The 24,484-nt window shown below is 45.7% G+C and overlaps 2 protein-coding genes across 2 annotated transcripts; one reads left to right on the forward strand and one right to left on the reverse strand.

Moving 5' to 3' along the window:
• Positions 1 to 374: 374 nt before the first annotated feature.
• LOC115274025 (WAP four-disulfide core domain protein 5-like) lies at positions 375 to 23,064 on the reverse strand. The gene is made up of 4 exons (XM_029917388.1): positions 23,045 to 23,064; positions 1,040 to 1,180; positions 808 to 948; positions 375 to 426 (listed from the first exon to the last, which is right to left on the reverse strand). Exons 2-3 carry the CDS (start codon positions 1,116 to 1,118, stop codon positions 809 to 811), a joined length of 219 nt encoding a protein of 72 aa, XP_029773248.1. The 5' UTR covers positions 1,119 to 1,180; positions 23,045 to 23,064; the 3' UTR covers positions 375 to 426; position 808.
• Positions 18,737 to 20,289, forward strand: PI3 (peptidase inhibitor 3). Its single transcript, XM_029917387.1, has 3 exons — positions 18,737 to 18,843; positions 19,644 to 19,895; positions 20,134 to 20,289. The coding sequence occupies exons 1-2, from the start codon at positions 18,768 to 18,770 to the stop codon at positions 19,892 to 19,894; spliced, it is 327 nt and encodes a 108-aa protein (XP_029773247.1). The 5' UTR covers positions 18,737 to 18,767; the 3' UTR covers position 19,895; positions 20,134 to 20,289.
• Positions 23,065 to 24,484: the final 1,420 nt, after the last annotated feature.

Genomic DNA, 24,484 nt, shown 5'->3' on the forward strand with positions numbered 1-24,484 from the left:
ATACGTAGTTAGTACAGAGTACACAGAGATATTGCGGTGCTATTTTGCAGATGTGGGGGAAATTGTGGGAAGGGGCATGCGAATAGGTACTGTCTGGAAAGCTCTGCTAGAACATAACTTCCTGGTGGCTGGGCTGCCTGAGGGAGGGGTTAGGACCCCCAAAAGAGGGGCCTATCTGAATTGGGCATTTTAGGAAAAATTGTAGAAAGAAATTGGTGGTGGCACAGGGTGATAGGAGTCTACCTGCCCCTTGAATCTGGGGAAGAGAAACAAGGGGTGGATGGGAGGTGAGAGCAGATCAGTGCTCATCAGAAGGTTGAAACCGCCGCTGGCAGATCGTGCTGTCTGGGAGGGGTCCCAGGCTCCCCCCATCACCAGCTCTTCCTGCTAGGAACCCCACCTTGACAATCCAAAACCAGAATTAGCCTGAGGAGAGAGAAGGAAAGGGTTACCCCTCCCACCATAAGGCTCTGGATTCTTTAGAAACTTTGATCCCCCACCAACCCCCTGAGCCCAGCCCTGGTGGCCACTAAGGCAAGACCACCCGCCCTCCTTCACAAGGATGTTTAAAGCTCAGAGCTAAAAGTCTAGGGTTGTGGTCCAGGGGACACATAAGGTCCGCAAGAGAACAGAGGGTGCTGGGTTCCTCCATTGTCCTCACGGGGACCCCTCCAGCCCCACCCTCTTCCCCAGGTCTGGTGGGGGCAGCCCCAGGCTTCTGGGAAGGTGGGTATCCTTAGGCTTAGTGAACTGCAAGAACCTCTACGGCAGGGGCTGCGACCCTGCCACGCATGCGCAGGAACGTACCTCATGCAGGGCTGCGGCAGTCCCGGCCGCAGGCGCCCGGACAGCACCGAGCCGAGCCCTTGCAGTCGGAGTCCTTGTGGCACAGATGCTGTATGGGGCTGAGGCAGCGCAGACGGTCCTCGGGGCAGCTGCCGGGCTTGACTGCAACACAGGGACCTGGCTGAGCCCTGCCCGTGCCCAGCCCTGGGGCTCTGGGCTTGGTGGCCCCCACAAGGTGGAGAAGGACACTTACCTGAGATCTTACGGACACACTGGCGGAAGCAAGTTTTGTAGCAGCATTTCATCCTTGCAGGACACTGGCTGTCATCCATGCAGTGGTCAGGCACCGAAAGAAGGCAGGGCCCGTCGTCCGGGGGGCAGCCCCCAAATTTCTCTGCAAGAGAACCCCCCGAATCTTGCAGCTGGAGGCAGTCCAGAGTCATGTCCTAAAGCGCCCAGCTGGGAGTCACAAGACCTGAATTCTCTACCCCTGACTTTTTGCCTGTCCTTTGGGAATTTATTTTTGTTTTTTAAGGTGGGGGAGTGGACATAAATATTTTTATTTATTTATTTTTGAGAGAGAGAGAGAGAGCAGGGGAGGGTCAGAGAGAGAGGGAGACACAGAATCTGAAGCAGGCTCCAGGCTCTGAGCTGTCAGCACAGAGCCCAATACGAACCGTGAGATCATGACCTGAGCTGAAGCCGGATGTTCAACCGACTGAGCCACCCAGGCGCTCCTATTTTTATTTAAAATTTTTATTGAGGTATAATCGACGTAACATTATATTCATTTCAGGTGTACAACAAAATGTTTCAACATTTGTGTATATGGTGAAATGATCACCATAGTTAACAACTGTCTCCACACAAAGTTACACATCTTTTTTCTTATGATGAGAACTTTTAAGATCTTCTCTCTTGGCAACTTTCAAATACGCAATACAGTCTTACTAACTATATGCTGTATATTACATTCCCACGACTCATTTCTCTCCTAACTGGAAATTTGTACCTTTGACTCCTCTTCAACCATTTCACCCATCTCCCACCCACGCCCCTTGGCAACCACCAATCTGTTCTGTGTATCTATGAGCTTGGTTTTTTTGTTTGTTTGTTTAGTTTTGATTTTTAGATTTCAATGTGTGATCATACAATATTAGTCTTTCTCCGGCTGATTTATTTCACTTAGCGTAGTGCCTTTAAGGTTCATCCACATTGTTATAAATGGTTGGCAATGGTTTGTTTTGTATTTTGTTTTGGGTTTTTTGTGTGTTTTGTCTTGTTGTTGTGTTGTTGTTTTGTTTTTACTGCAAGCATCAGTGTTCTGTGTGGAATGGGAAGCTGGGCTCCTTTCTCCTGGGGCTGGTTTGAGACTCCGATGACACGAAGGATAGGAAAAACTGAAGTCAAAATCGACCCCTGGGCCAGCGGGCTGTGCTGCGTCTGGCGCGGTCCACCCCTCAGCCTCCACACTTTTCCGTTTGGAGCTCCTGCTCTGCTTGCAGCTGCTTCTCTTCTCAGAGAGCTTGCTTCTTTGTGCTCTCGCCTAACCCCCTTCATCAGGTCTCAGAGGAAATATGGCTCCCCCTCAGGAGACCCCTAGTCTCAGCCCCCCGCCCCCACCCCACACGCTCCCAAAGGATCTTTCCTTCCGAACTTGTGACTCCACATCTATTTGTCTCTTTCTCTCACTTGACTGGAGGCTAGGAGGATAGACCACCTGTTTCTCTCATCATTAGGCTACAGCACAGCCCTTCATGCAAAACACCAGCGGCTCAACGTCTATTTGAAAGAAAGGATTTTGAAAGGGGTGCAGCGTGGCAACAATGTCAGCTGCTTCCAGCCTGGTGCATTGTCACACAGCCACGCTCAGCCACAACCGCACTGTGGGCTTGTCCTGTTCCGAGTGGCATTCTTTCAGGGATCTGTGTTAACTCTGACTTTAAGGTGGTCTTCAGACGACTCTAGACTGTTTTGTCCCAGAGCTTATCCAGCCATTTCTTCTTGTTAGGATTTTGGGGCCATTTCCAGATTTCATGCAGAAGGCTTGAATCCGTGCCTTCTTCCATTGAGAGGGAGGAAGCAAGGGTTGGCAAGGCAGAGATTGCCCAGACCCACAGGGGCCTGGGCTAGGACTCTGAGTCCTCTGATGTCCCACCCCCCTGCTCTGGCCACCACTGAGTGTTGTAGAAGACGGAGGCCTCCTCACTTACTCTAGCATCTGAGAAAAGGTGCAAGAGCCCCCAGCACCAGCTGGATCCAGTGATGTGACTTCACCTTGTGTCTACCTTCCCCCTCCAGTCCCTGACTGGACGCTAGCCACACACACAGTAGGCACCTTGCTCACACAGTAAGTGCTCAAAACCAACTTCCCTGGTTTAGATTGGGTTGTCTTATACTGAGTTGCTGCCCCCTGCTGGAAAAAGAACAGCTAGTCTGTGAGGGAGCCCCCTACTCAGATGAGCCCCTCCTCCCCAGGCTGGGGGGTAGGCAGGACCCTGGGAAGACTCTGAGGTCCCTGGGGTAGCCTTGGGGAGTGAGCTGGGAGGAGCTGTCTGAAGTCGAAGAGGGAGCTCCCTGTGGGCTGGGGGTGAGGACCCTATCTTACAGCCAGGAGGGCTTCTAGGAGGAGGGACCAGGAACTGAGACTTGAGGAACAGATGGACTGGAAGAGAGGGTCAGACTGGCATTTCAAGTGGCTCAGTTTTGTCATCTGCAAAATGGAGATAAAAATAGTCCCAATCTCTCAACATCTCAGTGAAGAGGAATGTGGTGAGGACACATGAATCACCACCAGCAGAGGTCTGGCCTTGGAACTTGCTAGCACCTTTGCCTCCTCAGCCTGAGGTCTCTGAGCATTCTCCTACTCAAACCTTGACTTTGAGGAAGGTGTAAGTTATGCTAGAATGGGCAGAGAAGGAGGAAGGGACTTCTCTCCAAAATGTGTGGAGGAAGGAAACTGTCCCCAGTATGTCCCCTACCCCCAAGGCAGGGCCAGGGACATATGGGTGTATGTAGGTCACAGTATCCCAGTCCCAGAAAGGCAGGAGGCAGAGACCTTGGCCAGGTGGGGAGGTACCTGTCTAGCTACTCAACAGCCTCATCTTCCCTCACCTGCTGACAGGTCAGCCTCAGCCTTTTCAAGGAAGTTGGGGGAAAAGAGGTAAGGGTGGAGCTTCCTAGCAACAGATCCCAGAAACCATACCCCTGCCCAGTTCGAGAGTCCCTTGCACAGACTGGGCTCTGGGACAGGAAGGACCCGAGAAGGACAGAAACAAGATGGGCAGGGACCAGAGCAGTCACAGCCTTGTTAGCAACAAAAGATGACCGAAAGGGTCATCTCATTGTCGTGCAGGCCCACAGATCCTAATATCTCCATGGAGACGGCGTGGAAAACCAGGTACCGGCAAGTTTGCTCCCCCCAGAGGCACAGAGATGTGTGTTCACACATGTACAGGTGCACAGACACACACATGCGGCTGTACCTAAATATATGTGTGCAGACACAAATTCGTACGGACAAGCAGGCGCAAACACACACACACACACACACACACACACACACTGCATTGCCTGCCTTCCCCAAACCCTCACTCTCCCCAGAGAGGTAAGAGCTGCCTGGTCCTCAGAGGAAAGAAACCTGCCCACACTCACCTCCCTTCTTTCTGGCCGAGGCAGCAGGCTGCTGGCTCCCCAAAGCCAGGAGGGCCACCAGGAGGAGAAGTCCCCAGGCCCTCATGTTTCTGCTGCTGGCACTTAATAAGGCCAGGGCCCAGGGCCCCTAAATGCACATCTGCAGCTCCAGGGAGGTGAGAGCAGCTGAGTCAGGGGAGGAAGGACAGGAGGTGGCTGCAGTGGCACCTGTTTGCTTCATCCTGGCCCCACCCCCTGCCCCAGAGCCGGGTGCAAGGGTGCTTGTGCAAGAATCAAAGATGGGTGGGAGCAGGTGCTGGGTGTTGGGGGCCAGGATCCGGTCCTGCCTGTATTGCTGACTGGGGCTATGATCTCAGGCAAGTCTGCTCCCTCTTCCAGCCATGGCTCTTCTCATCCATCTAAAGGATGAAGGTTGTTGAGACAGATAATCCTCTTCCTGGCCCTTGAACATCTTGAAGCCCCAACAATGGCTTGGGCAGGAGATAGAGGTCGGCTCAGAATGGCAAGAAGGGGGTTGCAGAGTTCTGGATGCCTAGGGGGAATTGGGGTTCAGGTCAGGCAGGCACAGAGAGTGGGGGCTGCTCTGACCTCTCCTCCTGGGCTTCTGTGGATGGGAGAGAGAGAGAGAGAGAGAGAGAGAGCAAGAGCGAGATCTCCCCGCCTTCAGTGACGTCACCTCCAGTGGCCTCTGGTAGGACCGCCCTCTGCCCCGGCAGGCTCAGCTGTCAGGGTGGATGTTTGTTTGGCTGAGGTTCCTGGTCACAGCAGATGGGCCTCTTTCCCGGCCCTGAGAGATCCTGAGCAAAAAATCGTCGCAGCCAAGGACTGCGCCTTAGATTTCACATCATTTGGCTTCTGCATCGGGTGGAAGAGGCACGGGCTCAGGGTCTTAGGGGCCCCACAGAAGCCCCACTCTACCACAGTATCTTACCAGGGCTGCAGGGTGTCTGCACCCTCGTTACCCTCCCATTTGAAGGATGAAGAAACTGTAGTCCTGGAATGGGTGGGGACTGGCTCAAGAACCCACAGTTAATTCCTAACTAAGATGGGACTTCTGTCATTGCCTCCCCATGATCCCCATCAGTCCCTGGGCCTTGGGGGCCAGGCCTTACGTCATCTCACCCCTGGAAGGAAGAGGACTTTCCATTCAACCCTCGTAGTTGGGAAGTTCTTTGTTGGGGTGGGGTTTTTTTTAAGTTTTTAAAATATTTATTTACTTTTGAGAGAGAGAGAGAGAGAAAGAATCTGAAGCAGGCTCCAGGCTCTGAACTGTCAGCATGGAGCCCGACATGGGGCTTGAACCCACGAACCATGAGATCATGACCTGAGCTGAAGTCGGGCGCTTAACTGACTGAGCCACCCAGGCACCCGTCGTTGGGTTTAACTAGAATCCCTCATGGTGTCTTCTAAGTTCTCAGAAAAAGAGGGAGAGGCCCTATGTTCTATGGTCTGATGTTTCTTTTGGAACAGGTGAATTTTATGGGACTATTTTTTTCCCTGATTATGAACTACACATATATGTTGAAGAAATGCTTTTTCAATTAAGATGATTTTGTAGATATTTTCCTGTGTCATGAAGTGTCCTCCAATATCATCATTTTTAATGATTACATGGTATTTTGTAAGACTGATATGCTAAAGCACATGGTTTCCTATTGTCGAACATAGATTTCCATTTTTTTCACTCAAATAAAGCTGTGACAACCTTTGTTTATAATTTCGAATCATCTCTATTTTCTTTCTGTTTTTAAAGTCATGCTTTTGAAGTTTATTTTTGAGAGAGAGAGAGAGAGAGAACCCCACACAGGCTCCACACTTACAGCGTGGGCCGGAAGCAGGGCCACACCTGATGTGAGGCTTGAGCTCACCTGATGCGGGGCTCAAACTCATAAACCATGAGATCATGACCTGAGCTGAAGTCGGAGGCTTAACCGACTGAGCCACCCAGGCGCCCCCACATCTCTATCTTCTTAGGGTAAATATGTTAAAGTAGAAGTGCTAGGTCAATCAAAAGATATAAACTTCTAGGTATAAAATAAATAAGTCCTGGGGATATAACATAGAGCATGGTGATTATAATTAATAATATGGTATTGTATCACTTCTCAGCCTTTTGGTTAAGATCAAGTGTAATAATATGGTATTGCATATTTTTAAATGTTTTCTTAATGTTTTTATTTATTTTTGAGAGACAGAGAGACAGCATGAGTAGGGGAGGGTCAGAGAGAGACGGAGACACAGAATCTGAAAACAAGCCCCAGGCTCTGAGTAGCTGTCAGCACAGAGCCTGACGCGGGGCTCAAACCCACAAACTGAGAGTTCATGACCTGAGCCAATGTCAGACGCTTAACCGACTGAGCCACCCAGGCACCCCTGGTATTGCATATTTGAAAGTTGTTAGGAGAGTAGATCTTAAAAGTTCTCATAAGAAAAATGTAACTTTGTGTAGTGATGGATGTTAACTATTTTACAGGATTGAATGGGATGAGCTTAATAAATGCTTGTTTTATTTTATTTATTTTTAATAAAGATTTTAATTCATTCTATGGCTATTTTATTTTATGATTTTTATTTATATTTGAGAGACAGAGACAGTGCGAGCAGGGGAGAGTCAGAGAGAGAGGGAGACACAGAATCTGAAAAGAGGCTCCAGGCTCTGAGCTAACTGTCAGCACAGAGCCCAATGCAGGGCTTGAACCCACAAACCTGAGCCAAAGTCGGATGCTTAACTGACTGAGAGCCACCCAGGCCCAGGTGTCCCATAAATGCTTATTTTAATCCCATCCTGCAAATACTTGTTTCCTTGCTTTTGCTTTGCACCAAAGTTGTATTTTATTTATTTTTTTAAAAATGTTTATTTATTTGTTTTGAGAGAGAGAGAGAAAGTGTGAATTCATTTTTAGATAGAAAGAAAGAAGCCTAAGCAGGTTCCACACCGTCAGTACAGAGACTGATGTGGGGCTTGAACCCATGAACCGTGAGATCAAGATCTAAGCCAAAGTTGGACTGACTGAGCCACCCAGGTATCACTTTATTCACGTTTTATTTAAAAAAATTTTTTTAGTGTTTATTTATTTTTGAAGGAAAGAGAGACAGAGCATGAGCAGAGGAGGAGCAGAGAGAGAAGGAGACACAGAATCTGAAAGGGCTCCAGGCTCTGCTCTGTCACTGCAGAGCCCGATGTGGGGCTCGAACTCATAAACCACGAGATCATGACCTGAGCTGAAGAAGGTGGCTTAATCAATGGAGCCACCCAGATGCCCCTCAGGTTTTAAATTTAGGAGGTAGTCAAACCAATCTTTTCATTTATATTTTCTCCCTTGGTTTTTATGCTGAAAAAACAGTCGTTTTGACTCTGATGTCAGATAAGTGTTCACTATATTTACTTATAATGCTTTTGTGTTTTTGAAAAACTTGTTAATTCTTTAATCCATTTGACATTTGAATTGGCATAGCGTGTGGCATATGGAAATGCTTTTTTCTTAGGTTAGTAAGCAGCTGACCTGGTATCATTTAGCAGAGAATTCAAACTTTTAGTATTGACTGGAAATAAGAACTTTATCAAAAACTCACATCTTATATGTAACAGGGGCCTTTCTGGGTTTTTCTATCCTCTTTCCTTGGCTATTTAGCCCTGAGTCAGTACTACCACTAAAACTGTTGCTTCATAACACATCTTAGTGACTGGTAGTGTTACTACCCTTTGTTAATCAATCTACATTTTCAAATTGTCTATTGTTCAAGAATTCCAATCTTCCATATTAACCTGATCATGTTTTAAGTTTCAAAACCAAATTTGTTTTTTGTTAAACATTTTACCATAAACATTTTCAAAGCTACACAAAAAAACAGCAAGTATTTTTATGAAGCCCTATATACCCATCATTCAGATTCCACAATTCCCAGTTTTCCCAGCTTTGTCAAGATACCATTGACGTATAATATTGTGTAAACTTGTGTCCAATGTGATGATTGGATACACATACACACAGCAAAAGACTTACCACGATTAGATTAGATTAGATTAGTTAATACATCCTCCACCTCATGCAATTACAATTCTGTGGTTGTTGTTATTAATTTTTTTCTTTTTCTTTTTTTGTATCTATGTGAGATGATGGATGTTAACCAAACTTACTGTGGTCATCATTTCATGATATATGTAAGTTAAATATTATGCTGTAAGCTTAGACTTACATTCTGCTGTATGCCCGTTACATCTCAGTAGAAATTAGGGCTGGTTGGGGGGATTGAAGGAGAGTGAGCAGGATCCACCAAGGGTAAAGAAAACTTTACTCTTTTGGCATTTTTCAACTGCACAATACAGTACTGATAGCTTAGTCATCATGCTGCCTGTACATTAGACCCCTGGGCCTTCTTCATCTTACACCTGAAAGTGTCTCAACAATCAACATTCTCCAACACTTTCTGCATGTAGGTCTCCACCCCTTAGCCGGCCAAATAATTTTTTTTTCAATGTTTTTATTTATTTTTGACAGAGAGAGAGACAGAGTGCAAGCTGGGGAGAGGTAGAGAGAGAGGGAGACACAGAATCTGAAGCAGGCTCCAGGCTCTGAGCCGTCAGCACAGAGCCTGACGTGGGGTTCGAACTCACGGACTGTGAGATCATGACTTGAGCCGAAGTTGGACGCTTAACAGACTCTAAGCCACCCAGACGCCCCGGAAGTATTTTAAAGTAAATCCAATGCGTCTCACATTTTACCCTTAAATACGTGAGTATGCATCTCAAGATATAAGGACATTTTCTCCCATACTTGTGATACTGTTGTCATTCCTAACAAAATTAACAGTAACTTCTTAACATCTAATACTCTGTTTCTTTCTATTGTTCTTATCATCTCAACAATGACTTTGCATGGTTGATTTGTTTAAATCAGAATGCAAACGAGGGGCACACACCGTGTTGGTTGTAATGTCCCATAAGTTTCTTTTAATGTAGAACATTTCCTCTAACTCCTGCTTCTCCTCTTCTTTCCCTTTCTCTTCCTTCTTCTTCATGCCTTTTATTTGTTGACCACAACAGATGCAGCATCCTTTAGTGTGTCCCGCATTACTTCCCTGTGATAGATTTCAACGTACTTCCCTACCCTTTGTATTTCCTGCAGATGCATTAGCTTTAGAGGCTTCATGGGGTTCAAGCTCAAATGTCAAGTTCGAATGTCAAGAGCGCTTCACAGGCGGTGCTGTGTGCTTCCTGCCGCATCACCTCCGGAGGAACCCAGGCCTCGCTGACCACCTTTAGTGTGCTGAAGAAAGATGGGCACATTGTAGGCAGTGTGTCCTAACACTCCTGCTGAAAAGTTGTGCTTTCCGACTTGCAGACAGCAGGCAGACTGTACAGTGATGATTAGGCACCCTGTCAATGTCTCCTCCCCATCAAACCTTCACCTAATGATTTTTTAATAATTTTTTTTACATTTGTTCATTTTTGAGAGACAGACAGAGACAGAGCATGAGCTGGGGAGGGGCACAGAGAGAGGGAGACACAGAATCGGAAGCAGGCTCCAGGCTCTGAGCTGGCTGTCAGCACAGAGCCTGACTCTGGGCTCAAACCCACAACCGTGAGAGCATGACTTGAGCCGAAGCTGGACACTCAATGGACTGAGCCACCCAGGCGCCCCTTGATAATGTTAAATAGGAATTTTTTTTTACTATTACATTTTCTAACTAGTTATTGGTAGTGTTTAAGAATAGGAAATACTCCATTATTTACCCAGAGAATTATTTAACTTCTCCAAGCCTAAGCTGTGTGTTTGCAGAATGGGAAAAATAGGACCCTACAGGGTGCTAACAGGGGATAAATGAGATAATGCATATACAGTATTTGGTACAGAGCCCAAGGCGTAGAAAATGTTTAAAAATATGAATCATTGCAGGGTGCCTGAGTGGCTCAGTCATCCGACTTCAGCTCGGGTCATGATCTCGTGGTTCATGGGTCTAAGCCCTGGATGGGGCTGTGTTGACAGCTCGGAGCCTAGAGCCTGCTTTGGATTCTGTGTCTCCTTTTCTCTCTGCACCTCTCCTGCTCATGCTCTGTCTCTCTCTCTCTCTCTCTGAAAAATAAACATTAAAAATTTTTTAAAATAATAAAATGTTCTTAAAAATCTGAATCATGGTCACCACTTATGGACTCTTTCTATTTGCCAGCCTGGAGGTCAGGCACTGGTCCTGGCTTAGACTCTAAGCTGTCCTGGTGTCAAGGTTCTACCCCAGCCCCGCCCACTTTCTTCCCTGTGTGCCCTGGAGAACAGGGGAGGGGGCGTGGCTTGTGTCTTGCTGGAGGGGTAAGAAGAGCCATGAGGTTCTTTGCGTGCCCACCCCCACCCTTCAGTCTTCCCCCCTCCACCCGCAGCAGGAGGCCAACTTCCCAAAAGTCAAATTTTAAAAGGTCAGCTTCAGAGAAAGACAAATACAGTACGTTGATTCACTTACATATAAAACCTAAAAAACAAACAACCCCACCAAATTCATGGAAAAGGAGATCAGACTTGCGGATACCAGAGGGTGGGGGAACTGGAGGACGGTCCAAAGACACAAACCTCCAGTTACAAGATAAATAAGCCCCAGGGATGTAATGGACGGCATGAGGCCCACAGCAAACACTGCTACATGACATATGAGGAAGTCGTAGAGGGCATAGGCTGTAAGAGTTCTCCTCACAAGGTGAATGTTCTTTCTTTTTATTATATTTGCAGGAGAAGACGGATATTAACTAAACCTGTTATGGTGGTCATTTCACAATATATGTGTATCAGACCATCACGCTGCGCACTTAAACTGACACAGTGATATATGTCGATTTTTTCTCAGCAAAACTGGGTGGAGGAAAGTCCACTTTATTCAGGTCGAATTTCTTTCTATTGATTTTTTTTTTTCAAAAGGAGTTAATTTTATTCTAAGTAGGGGAGTTGATGTATTCAGACCCTGTAATGTCAGGGCTAGTCTGGCCCTTTGCATCCAACCCCCTCAAGTCCAGTGAAAAACAAAACAAAAACTGAGGCTCAGAGAGGGAAAGCTATTTGCCTGAGATCACCCAGCAAGTTGGGGGCAAAGCTGAGACTAGAGGTGACTTCCAGGCCAGTGTTTTCTCCACAACATTCAGTGTGGCTCCTCCTGGGGCTTTGGCCTTCCTGGGAGCCTTCTTGGAGCAGAGCAGTGTGACTGGCACATAGATGGCAGAGTCATGAGGTCCTCCAAGTCTGTCTAGGAACATTCCCAGCATTAAGCTCCTGTCACCCCCCCCCCCGCCATTTCTGTCCTGCCCCCAAGTCTAGGGGGCACTGCTCTCTCTAGTAAATCACGCTAAGGTGTCAGAGACAGGCTGTTGCACTTCATCATGGAGCGCCAGTGGGGACTGACTCCCAGTAACACGGGAGAGAGGGACCTCCCAGTGGGAGCTACAACAGGACTTTCCCAATATTTCTGGGGCACACTTGGGCGCTGAGAGTCCATAGAGAAAGGAGGGAAGGGGACTTCTGAGTGGGTCTCATGTGTCTGGTGAAATGGCAGGACTGGTGGAGCTGGGGGCTGGGGGAAAGTGGGTGTGCGGTGGTGGGAGCGGGGGGCTGCCTGCAGATATGGAGGAGGGATTTCCGGGTGTCCCAGGCCAGAGTGGAAACTTCGCTTTCCTCTGCTCCCCATTTCAGTTTCTGTGCTGGGGTAAAACAGCCACCCCCCACCCCCACCCCGGTCTTCACAGAGTGGTCTCTTATAGGAGAGACGAGCATGTAGCTCAGCCAGGCCCAAGCTCTGGTTATCATTTCTCAAACCTCTGAGATTGTTCATGCTGCACGTCCAGTTTCTCCACATCCTCGCCGACACTTGGCATTTTCCATTGAGGAAAAATATTTAAGGGTCCCTGGGTGGCTCAGTCTGTTGAGCGCAGGACTCTTGAGTTGGGCTCAGGTCACCCTTCAGTTCGTGGGGTCTAGCCCCATGTCAGGCTGTGTGCTGACAGCATGGAACCTACTTGGGATTCTCTTTCAATAAATAAATAAATTTAAAAATTAAAAAAAAATTATAGTCAGTCTATGGGGTGTGCAGCTAATGCACAGCTAATCTTGTGATTTGGATTTGCATTTTCCTGATGACTAATGATGTTGAGTATCTTTTCACGTGTTCATCAACTTTTTGTGTATGTTCTCTAGACAAAAGTGTATTCTAGTCCTTTGACCATTTTATTTTATTTATTATTTTTTTAAAAAATACAATTTGTCAGGTTGGCTAACATACAGAGTATACAGTGTGTTCTTGGTTTTGGGGGTAGATTCCCATGATTCATTACTTAGATACAACACCCAGTGCTCATCCCAACAAGTGCCCTCCTCCATATCCATTTTCCCCTCTCCCTTCCCCCCATCAACCCTCAGTTTATTCTTTGTATTTAAGAGTCTCTTATGGTTTATCTCCCTCCCTCTCTGTTTGTAACTATTTTTTCCCCTTCCCTTCCCCCATGGTCTTCTGTTGAGTTTCTCAAATTCCACATATGAGTGAAAACATATGATATCTGTCTTTCTCTGACTGATTGATTTTCATCCACATTGCTGCAAATGGCCAGATTTCTTTCTTTCTCATTGCCAAGTAGTGTTCCATTGTATACATAAACCACATCTTTATCCGTTCACCAGTTGATGGACGTTTAGGGCTTTGACCATTTTAAAATTGGATCATTTATCTTTTGTTGGATACTAGGCCCTTATCAGATGCCTGATTTACAAATCTGTTCTCCCATTCTTCATGCAGTCTTTTCATTTTCCTGATGGTGGCCTTTAATGTACCAAAGTGTTTAACTCTTGAAGCTTATTGTGTTTTTGTAAGTGTTACCTTAAGAAGACGACAGAGCGGCCATTCTGCTCTAGGTGGAAAAGAACTCCGTGCACCGACGACCCCCACCCTCACCTGCAGACCTGGAATGTCTGCGCCAGTTTGAAAACAGCCAATCATGAAGCTCCAGCTTCCCATCACCCTGACAGAAGAGGCAACCTATTCTATCCTGCCACGTCCCTAAAATGCCTTTATTTGATAATCTGCCCTCCCAAGATCAAACCCGGAACCCCCTCACCCATAAAAAAACCCCGCCCTTCCCAAACTAGACGTGACTTCCCTGACTCTCCACTCCCGGGGCCATGGAACCTCACCCAGGAATCACAGATCCCAATAAAGGCTTTCTTGGCTCCGTAACTTGGTCTCTTTCTTTCCTCTCATCTCTGCCTCCATATATTAAATCTTACAGTTTTAAATATCCTTTGACTCAAAACTATTATATGGAAAGCAATCAGCAGCTTTTTCTTTTATCTACCTTCCTTCCTTCTCTTCCTCCTATTTGATGGAAGTTTCACTATTTCTATGTTTACATATTGTCTGTTACCACTTTGTCTTAGTCTTACTTCCGCTGTTAAAATGTCCAGTGTAATTCCTGCAAACCTTGGTCAGGTATATCTCGTCCCTTAGAAAGCGCTCACCGAAGCTCTTGGAAGCAATATTCCTTGAGGTCTTGCACACTCAGAAATACATTTTTGTAGTCTTTTTTACGCCACAGACAAATTAGCTGTGTAAAAAAATCTCAGTGCATAGTTTTTTTTCCTTGAGTGCCTTTAAGTTTTGCTCTGTTTTTTTTCTGGCTGTCATTTAATCTGAATTTTTTTGGATTTTGGATTTTTTGAGGGGTGTTGACTTCCTGAGGCTCCTATTTCTATCTTTAACGTATTTATATGCCTTTTGCGTTTACCATGGTGTGAAATTTCCATATGTAGACTCAAGCCTGCTTTTATTTCAGAAATATTTTCCTCAACTAAGGTTTCTAAGAATTCTTTTATTTTGTTATTTTGGTTTTCTTCTTTGTGGGGCTTGATTTATATGTCTGTTGGGTCTCTACTGACTGTTTTATACCTAAGACTTTCTCGGGAAAGCTTTCTCTTTAGAGCTATTTTTAATTTTTATTTGTGTTCTTTGCTTTCTTTATTTTCCTTCCTTCCTTAGTCTTTATTTCTACATTGTTTTTGTCCTTGTCTTTAATTTCTCCTTTGAGCTCCATCTTCACATCTTCCTGGTACCTTACTATTGCTTCTTTGAATGTCTTTATTTCTGTTTCATGTGGTTCTTCATACGTTCAGTTTGCTTTAGTAATTTTTGATGTTCATTTTAGAATATCCATTTTTTTCAGCTTTGTGGCATTTTACTTAGGATTTTTTAAATTCCATTTTAATATGTATACATTTTTGAATTTTTATTTATTTATTTTCAGAGGGGATCGAAAGAGGGTGCGTGCACGTGCACTTGTGGGGAGGGGCTGGGCAGAGAGAGAGGGAAAGAGAGAAAATCTCAAGCAAGCTCCATGCTGACAGCACAGTCAAGGTGAGACTTGAGCCCACGAACTGTGAGATCATGACCTGAGCCAAAATCAAGAATCAGATATTTCACCGACTGAGCCACCCAGATACCCCCAAATCCCATTTAAAATGTTTTTAAGTTTTGCAGCTCATTTCTGCTTTCAAAATTAATATTTTTGTATGGCTTATGTGATTTCCAAATTTTTTTCTTATTTTAAAATCAGTAGATTTTCACAGACCAGCTATTGAAAGGAATATCTTACCTAAGTAGGACTAGGGGTGCGAGTGTAGGGGGTGGGAAGAGACTGAGGGATAGGGAGGGGAGTATAGAAAGGGTTTGTTAGTTTCCCAGCTCAAGGGCTCTCTCCTCCATTGCTACAACAATGGGCAGTTCCTTAAATACCTGGGTCTTTCCTGATCCTTCCATACAGGTCTGAAACCCGTCTCCTACCATTGGCCATGGCCAAAGAGATACTGCTCCAGCGTTTCAAGATATGACCTCTCTCCTCAATACATCTCCTCCTTCTCCGTGACGCATTTTCTCATTTCTTTTCTCTTGATACTTCCCAGCACCATATCCTACCTTTCTTGTTCTCAGACCTGCTCATCTTAACTTCCCACTCGAGGTGGGCACTCTTCCTTCTAGGAGGCTGATGTTTGGAAGTGTAAGCAGGGGATGGACCAGATGCATGAACAGAGGCAGGAAAAAAAAAGAATGCATGGTGTCATGCACCGTGCAGTGTCTTCATGGATGTGCATTTCAGCTGCTCCCAGCACGTCTTCCTGCAGAGGTTGGAAATCCAGTGACTATCTGTCCCAGACTCTTCCGCATCTAGGACTGCAGACGCGACTCGGGTTCTTACAATCAAATGCACTCACACAATGACTGGATTCTTCTTCTGCTTGAACTACCTGGAGTGATTTCTTTCCACTGCATCTGAATCATACCTGATACACACCATTATATTTTTATATTATGACACTTATCTTTTAAGCGCTCTTATTAATACTGGCACCAATGGTCACATGCGAATAGTTCCATGTATATAATTTATTTAGATGTAACTGTCAGTTATACTCCTTTCTTCATTCACACGATTCTTTGAATTATTTTTTCCTTTATTTTTTTCAGTTTTTATTTAATTTTGAGAGAGAGGGACAGAGCAGGAGTGGGGAAGGGGCAGAGAGAGAGGGAGACAGAGAATCCTGAGCAGGTTTCAGGCGCTGAGCTGTCAGCACAGAGCCGGATGTGGGGCTCAAACCCATGAACCGCAAGATCATGACCTGAGCCGAGGTCGGCAGGTCACCCAGCTGAGCCACCTAGGTGCCCCTTGAATTCTTTTTTCTAATTATTGATGATAATTTTCTTTGATATTTTAGATCACAACAGTGACTTTTTGTTACGGTCAGCGAAAAAAATAGAAGCTAGTATGTATAGTGGAAAACCTACTTGTGTCTGGGTGGCTCAGTCGGTTAAGTGTCCAACTCTTGATTTCAGCTCAGGTTATGATCTTATGGTTTATGAGTTCGAGCCCCACATTGGATTCTGTGCTGACAGCATGGAACCTGCCTAGGATTCTCTCAAAATAAATAAATGTACTTTAAAAAAAAGGAAAACTTACTTATCTTGCTTTTTTCCCATCCCCATCACAGTGATGTAAGCAGTTAATATGGCAGCATACATTCCTTCCTAACTTTCTCCTCTTTCTTTTTTTTAAATTTTTTAATGTTTATTTATTTTTGAGAGAGAGAGAAAGAGAGAGACAGACAGAGCATGAGTGGGGGAGAAGCAGAAAGAGAGGGAGACACAGAATCTGAAGCAGGCACCAGGCTCCAAGCTATCAGCACAGAGCCTAATGTGGGGCTCGAACTCACGAATTGCGAGATCATGACCTGAGCCAAAGTTGACACTCAACCAACTGAGCCGTCCAGGCACTCCACTTTCTCCTCTTTCATACACAGCGGTTTTATGTGTTTCTACCAAAGTATTACCAAACACATATGGTACCCTCAACGCGTTTTTTTTTCTGTTGGTAAGATTTCGTGAACATTGCTAGGATTCAGTAAACAGAGATCTGGTGATATTTGTTCTTTTTCATTTATAAGTATAATAGGATCACATCAGACATGGTGAATTTTTGGTGAAGCAATACTTTTTTGTTTCATTTATTTACCTTTTTCTCCTCCTATCCTTGCTTTCCTAACCTCTATCCCCTCATCAACTGTTCAGTGAACCTCTATTAATAGAATGTGCAGCCTTCTTAAAATAACCATCGCCAGATTGTTTAATATAACTATATTAAGAACACGCTCTCACTGTGTGCAAAAAGAGCCAAACAAGAAAAGGTAATGTCCACATAAGACGAGGAAAGGATGGTGCCCTGAGCTGTTCTGAGCAGGTCTTAGAGTGATTAAAGTTTTCATTTGCACACCACGTCACAAAGTACCTTTCCCCATAATATATAAAGAGTCCTTAAAAATGGAGAAGAAAAAGGTTAATGAATCTATAGAAAGTGAGCAAAGGAGAAGAAGTTTTCAGAAGAAGAAATGCGAGAGGTTTCTAAAATATGCAAAAATGGAAGTGTGAGGAATGCTAACTAAAACCATCAGTAAAGTATCATTTCTCACCTACCAGACTGTGAAACATCCCCACATTAGACTCACTATGTGCTTGGATATGCACAGAACGAGTCATCCACTGCCCGTGCGGGTACGAAATGGTATGACCCCCACTGAGTGAAATAAGACAAGATTATAAAAATTTCAAAAGTACTTAAAAAACGGTAACTATATGAGTTGATGGATATGTCCATGAGCTTGGTCGTAGTAGTGATCTCTTCCCAATGTACACATGCGTGAAAACATCGTATTACACACATTAAATAAAATGCATTTGTCAATCGTACTGCAATATGCCAGGAAAAAAATTTCAAATGCATTTAATCTTTGTACTAGCATATCTGTTTCTGGAAGTCAAGCTTGCAAGGTAATGCGAAAAGCCACGTGGGGTATATTTTGTAACAGTAAAAGACTGGAAATCAATTGAGAGAGCGACAGGGTGGGTTAATGGAAAGTGAAGGTAATTCATAAATGATTTACCCTGCAGCTTTGGAAACACACACTCCACATACCCCCCAACCCTCCCACCCCGACACACACCCCAAAATAAACCACCGATCAACCCAGTACTAGTACATTACCAAGAGCCAAAAACTTAAAACAGCCTGAGTACTTTTCACCCATCCAAAGAGTCTCTTCCCTCACTTCCAGAGTTAACCACTATCCTAAATTTCGTGTTTATAGCGTCCTCAGTTTCATCTACCCCCAAATAAATGAGTTTTACCACATATATAAGTACTCTTAGACAATCTATTAGTTTTCCTTCATTTGAGCCTGAGACACAAGCATGTAATTAAAAATATTTTCTTTTGAGACTTGAATTTTTCGCCCAGCATTATTTTAATTAGAGTCACTCTGTGAGATCTAGAATCTTGCTTTTCTTATTACTTTCGTGGTGCATCTCAGAGACTACCTGTGAAATAGCAAAGTCCTGTGATTTGTCATTAGACTTTGAAGGCAAATATCCCTTTAACAGTTTTTCCCAGGGCTAGGAGGGCATGAAAGAAAAGCCCAGCTTGATGCCGGGAGGGTGACCAGTTAGGGTGGGTCTGGGTGGGGCCTGAGGGACACGGAGTAATGGGGGAGAAGCCCTGCTTCTCTGTGAGAAAGTGGGACAGCTTTCCGGCTACCAGAGGTGATGTAACATGGTAGGTAGCTGCCATTTCTCTTCTGTGAACAATCCTTGGGGAAAGTCCCAGGGCCCTTTCCAGCATAGGCGTGGACACTTCCTGGTAGAATTAAAAAACTGTAGGTCTTGTGCCATAAAAAAGCACAGACCCGCCCCCTGGCTCCAGGCCATGTTGGGCAGCATAAAAACGGTTGGCTTCAGCTCTTGGTCACACACACCTTCCTGACAACATGAGGCCCAGCAGCTTCTTGGTCCTGGCAGCGTTCCTTATCCTTGGGATTCTGGCGGCACAGGCGGCTGCCACATGTGAGTAGACAAGTGGCCTGGGTGAGGCCGGGTTGGGCCCTGACAGGGAACAAGCACTCGGGGGCAGTAGGCAGGGCTGAATACCGCACACTTTGGTCTGTGGCTGCTTCCGCTGTATCCAGAGAGAGCAGGAAGTTGTCTGGTAGAATCACGTGCATTCCGTGCTAAGACTGAGCTATCAGGACATTGCCAGAAGAAGCATTGCTATGTGACCTTGGTCTCAGGGGTTGATACCGGGCAGAATGTGCAATGATGGGGGAAACCCCAGGAATCTGGGACAAGTGTGGGGTTTGCCTGTCTGCCCCCAGAACGCACCTGAGGAATCAGCCTCTAAAAGGAGGTTTCACACCAAGACCTCAGAAATCCTATAGTTTGGAGACCCCCACTTTACCAAGGAGGACATTGATTGTCCAGACAATCTCCAGAGCCAGGAAGGAGTTCAGGGATCCTGGTGTGTGTCTCAGGGCTCTTTCCCCCTCCCCCAAGTTGCCTCAGAGATGACAATGTGTCCTTCTCACCTCTGGGAGTCACCCCAGTCTGGCCTCTTCTCCTGAGAGGACTTGCATGGCAGTGAGGGGAGACATGAATACCCAAGAGAACCGGGGTTCTGTAGACCCTCCCCAAAGCCCTGAGCACGGCCTTCCTGGAGCACTGACCCCAACCAGCCCAGAGGACCCTTCCCTGTCTCTGGCCATGGTTTGGGAAACACGGCCGTGAGCAGGGGCTAGACACAGAGGAAAGACTAGATAGTGAGGCAGGTGCACTGGGTCTAAATGTGGCCACACTTCTTCTTTCAACAGTTTTTCCTAAAGGCTCTGGCAAAGGTCGTGTTCTAGTCAAAGGACAAGATCCGATTAGAGGTCAAGATCCAGTCAAGACCAAAGATCTGCCCAAAGGTCCAGTGTCTACTAAGCCTGGCTCCTGCCCCGACATTCTGATGCGGTGTGCCATGCTCAACCCCCCTAACCGCTGTTTGAGAGACACCGAGTGCCTGGGGGCCAAGAAGTGCTGTGAGGGTCCTTGTGGGCTGGCCTGCTTGGATCCCCAGTGAGGTGAGAACAAGGTGGAGCAAGAGGAGACCCTGAGGGCACAGAGAAGACTGGGCAATGGGGAATGACCCCGGGTGGGTGAGAGGGAGGCTGTGGGGAGGTGACGGAGAGACTTGACAGTCTTCGAGCCGGTCACTGAGGTCCTGAGAGGGCTGTCACATGAACGTGATCCTGCCCTCCACTGCCTCTGAGTGCTCTGACCTGCTGAACCACTTCTCTGGGCCTCTTGTCTCCCGGCCAGGTGGGGCCTGTCCTTGCTGCACCTGTGATGTCTGCATGGCTGCTGGCCCTGACCCTCGTCCACCCGTGGGTCCTCCCTCTCACTCAGGATGCCCAAGCCCGGACTCGGCTGCCTGTCTCGTTGACTTTGCAATAAAAAACCACTTTCTGCTCTGTTTGCTTTTGGCTTCCATGATTTCTGTGCTCCCAGAAGCCCCGGGAAGATGGGTGAGGGGCTGGGAGTCCCTCCCCTCAGAGGGCTGTAAACAAGAGCAGGGGTGGAAACAAGAGGCCCATTCCTAGGGCCTAATATTAGAACTCCACTGATTGACCCCAGAACTGGAGTCTGCATTTCACTGGGGAATGTTACCTTTCGCCTAAGACCAGGGCATAAAAAACAAAAGGTTGCACAGATAGCAAGCAGTTTCTTTCCAACCCACCTGGCACCCCGACCTAGCTACTGCCAGCCTTGCCAGTGCGACCAACCAGCTCTAGTGGCTGAACCTATAGCTCCCTCCCTCCTTTCCTCTCCTGTTCCCCAGGGGACCTACATCCTCTCAAGAGGCCATAGGGAGACTCTGGAAATCCTCGCTTGCTCATGAAGCATTTGACCTGTCTATGCCTGAGATGCCGCCATTAACACATAATTCCTTTGGGTTCAGCCATACCCTCCCCCAGCTTTCTATTTTAAGATGTGGATGAGGAGACAAGACACACTAAGTCCTTGATCCTTTAGTGTGGATGGTGGATAGTGCCCTCTGGAATCATATGAGGTGGGGGCAGGCAGACTTGAGTCTTGCAGGTCGTGGATGGTGTGTGTCAGGCCAACTTGAATGACCTCATGGCTCTGCTGTTGACGCACCTGCTGCACTGCCCTTGAACAAGGAAGCAATCACAGAAAGAGGAGAACTTGGGATGGAGTTGAAAGTGCACAGGCTTAGGGATCAGAGGACCTGTGTTCTAGGCTGGCCCAGCTTCCCCACTTGCTGGATGACCTCAGACAAATGTCTTTCCCTCAATTTGAGGGAGTTGGATGTAATGACTTGGGAAGCACAGGCTAGCCCTGACATTCTGGCCCCAAGACAAGTCTTGTTTTTGGTTGAGTTCCAGCTGTGAGTGGAAGTGGGGGGCAGGGGCTCAGGGTGAGAGAACAGGAGCATGATGTCCTTTGCTTCTTCCAGAAGCATGCAAGCCAGGGCTCCTCTCATTCTCCAGGGGACTGGCTGCACTGCACCGGATCCATGACACCAGGACATCCTGGCCTGCAGGCAAGAGCTGGTCTCAAACTTCTGGCCTGACAAGTGCAAAATACACCACTGGCACAAAGATTACTTTATTTTTTTATTAAATGTTTTTTAATTATTTAGTTAATAATTTTTTAAAAAATATTTATTTTTGTGAGAGAGAGAGACAGAGCGTAAGCGGGGGAGAGGCAGAGAGAGAGGAAGACACAGAATTGGAAGCAGGCTCCAGGCTCTGAGCTGTCAGCACAGAGCCTGACACAGGCCTCGAACCCACAAACTGTGAGATCATGACCTGAGCTGAAGTCGGACGCTTAACCGACTGAGCCGCCCAACAGGTGCCCCTGTTTTTATTTATTTATCTTGAAAGAGAGATAGAACATGAGCAGAGGAGGGGCAGAGAGAGAGGGACACAGAGAACCCCAAGCAGCCTCTGTGCTGACAACGCAGAACTCAACACAGAGCTCGAACCCATGAATAGTGAAATCATGACCTGAGCCGAAACCAAGAGTCGGACTATTTCTCTGTTCCAGATCCTGTACTAACTGTGTTATATGTACTGTCTTATTTGTGTTTCAGAAGAATCCTCTCAAATGCATATTACCACACGTCTTTAATCTTGTTGAAAGATAGATGCCAGGAGAGGTTCAGTAACCCCCAAGTCACATAGTTAGTAAATGATAAACCCCAGTTTTAATATAAACAACCAATAATCAGAATAAAAAATTTTAAATCCCATTATAATATCAACAAAATTATATCATTCCTTTATTTTTATTTAAAAATTTTTAATGTTTATTTTTGGGAGAGAGAGAGACAGACAGAGTGCAAGTGAGGGAGGGGCAAAGAGATGGAGACAGAATCGGAAGCAAGTTCCAGGCTCTGAACTGTCAGCACAGAACCCAAAGCGGGTCTCAAACCATGAACTATGAGATCATGACCTGAGCCGAAGTCAGACACTCAACCAGCTGAGTCACCCCAGGCGCCCCTGTACCATTCCTTTAAATAAATGTAATAGGAGGCAGAAAGAACTTTAAAAAAGAAACCTATACAAGTGTTCATGAGCTACATCAAAAACATTTGAATACATACTCACTGATCTCCTGAATGGGAAGACGCCCATTCACACGGTGAAGATACCAATATTTGACTCTTCAGTTGACTTTTCCCCAGCTTTATTGTGATAAAACTGACATATGGTGTGATTTAAAGGGTACGTGTGATTATTTGATTCATGTATATATTGCAAAATGTTTACCATGATGATGGTAGTTAATAAATCCTTCACCTCAGGTAATTACCACTTTGTTATTTTTATGATGAGAACATTAACACTCTTCTCTCCAAGTGACTTTCAAGGATATAACACTACTTTATTAGCTCCATTCACCAGGCTGCACGTTAGATCCCCAGAAGGGGTTGGTCTTCTGCCTGAAAGTTTGTAACCTTCCACCAGCTCATTTCCTCCACCCTCCCTGCCGTGGCTACCACCATTTTACTCTGTGTTTTTATGAGTTGATATTTTTAGATTCCACATAAGTGAAATCATACGGTATTTGCTTTTCTCTGACTGATTTCATGAAGCATAATGCTCTAAAGGTCCATCCATGCTGTCAAAAATCTAGGAACTCCTTTTCTTAGACGGCAGAATAATATTCCACGGTATATACCACATTCTCTTTATCCACTCACCTGTCAATGTACCCTCACATCTCACTGTAACTGGGAAAAAAAATTTTACCAGACTTCCAGGGTAGCTGGTGTTCTTGTAAATTTCAATCTTTAAGTGCATTCTTTCATAACTATAGAATTCAACAACAAGAATAAAACCACATAAACTCCCTGATGCCAATGTAGTCAGAAGTCAGGGAGCAGCAAAACCTTCAAATTACCTTTACTGAACGACTCTTGATTTTCAAGGAGCTATCTCTTGAATTCGTGCCTCTCCCTCTTTCAGAGAGGAAAGTGAGGCCCAGAAATATCTGTAAAGAAGAGGGGCGGAATGGAGGGTTTAGGACTGAGCTAAAATCTTTCTAAGAGGATGTCTCCAGTAAGTGTGAAAATATCAGATGAAAGTCCTAGTCGAGCACAGTATCTTGTAGATTAGCACACCATTTCTCCCAGTATGGACAGACACCCTCCATTCCTGTGGTACAGGTGTCACAAATAATGAAGCAATATTGATACATGACTGTAAATTAAAGTCCATACTTCATTCATATTGCCCTATGTTCTTTTCTTTTTTTTCCAGAATCCCACCCAGGATATCATATTACATTTAGCCGTTAAGTGTCTTTAGGCTCCTCTTGGCTGTGACAGCTCCTCAGACCTTCCATGTTTTGATGACCTTGACAGCTTAGAGGGGCACCGATGAGGCAGTTGGGTGTGTCTGATGGTTTTTCTCGTGATTAGACAGGGGTTGTGATGTTTTGGAGGAAGACCACCGAGGGGAAGTGCCCTTCCCATCACACCGTGTTGACAGTACATACTATCACCTTGACTTACCGTAGTGATGCTGACCTGATGATTAGGCTATCAGCTTCGTCAGGCTTCTGTGCTGTAAAGTTACTCTTCCTCCCCTCTCTTTCCATATTATTCTCCCAGGGAGAAAGTCACTCTGCATATCCCACACTTAAGATACTCCTTGAGGGAGAGGAGGCTCAAGACATTCTTTGGAACTAATTGGTATGGGAGATTTGTCTATTCGCCTTGGTTTGTTTGTTTGTTTTACTTATCTATCTATCTATCTATCTCTCTATCATCTATCTGTCTATATTACATATGGACTTACAGACTATATATTTTGGGTTACATTTTGTTTTGTGCTCAAGTTGTCAGGAGGACATTTTTAATGTTAATAACTACAATTCACAGTAAATATATGCAGTTTTTAAAAGTTTGTTTGTTTGTTTGTTTGTTTGTTTATTTTTGAGAGAGAGAGAGAGACAGTATGAGCAGGGGAGGGTCAGAGAGAGAGAGGGAGACACAGAATCTGAAGCAGGCTCCAGGCTCTGAGCTAGCTGTCAGCACAGAGCCTGACGCTGGGCTCGAACCCACCAACTGTGAGATCATGACCTGAGCTGAAGCTGGATGCTTAACCAACTGAGCCACCCAGGCGCCCCAGGGCTGTTA

The sequence above is a fragment of the Suricata suricatta genome, chromosome 12 (genome assembly GCF_006229205.1).
Source record: "Suricata suricatta isolate VVHF042 chromosome 12, meerkat_22Aug2017_6uvM2_HiC, whole genome shotgun sequence".
Classification (NCBI taxonomy): domain Eukaryota; kingdom Metazoa; phylum Chordata; class Mammalia; order Carnivora; family Herpestidae; genus Suricata; species Suricata suricatta.

Excerpts from the sequence above, each read along its gene's own strand:
- LOC115274025 (XM_029917388.1), bottom strand. The coding sequence starts at position 1,118 with ATGGATGACAGCCAGTGTCCTGCAAGGATGAAATGCTGCTACAAAACT. Across the intron at positions 949-1,039 it reads GTGTGTCCGTAAGATCTCAG|TCAAGCCCGGCAGCTGCCCC; the intron begins GTAAGTGTCCTT and ends CCTGTGTTGCAG.
- PI3 (XM_029917387.1), top strand. The coding sequence starts at position 18,768 with ATGAGGCCCAGCAGCTTCTTGGTCCTGGCAGCGTTCCTTATCCTTGGG. Across the intron at positions 18,844-19,643 it reads GGCACAGGCGGCTGCCACAT|TTTTTCCTAAAGGCTCTGGC; the intron begins GTGAGTAGACAA and ends TTCTTTCAACAG.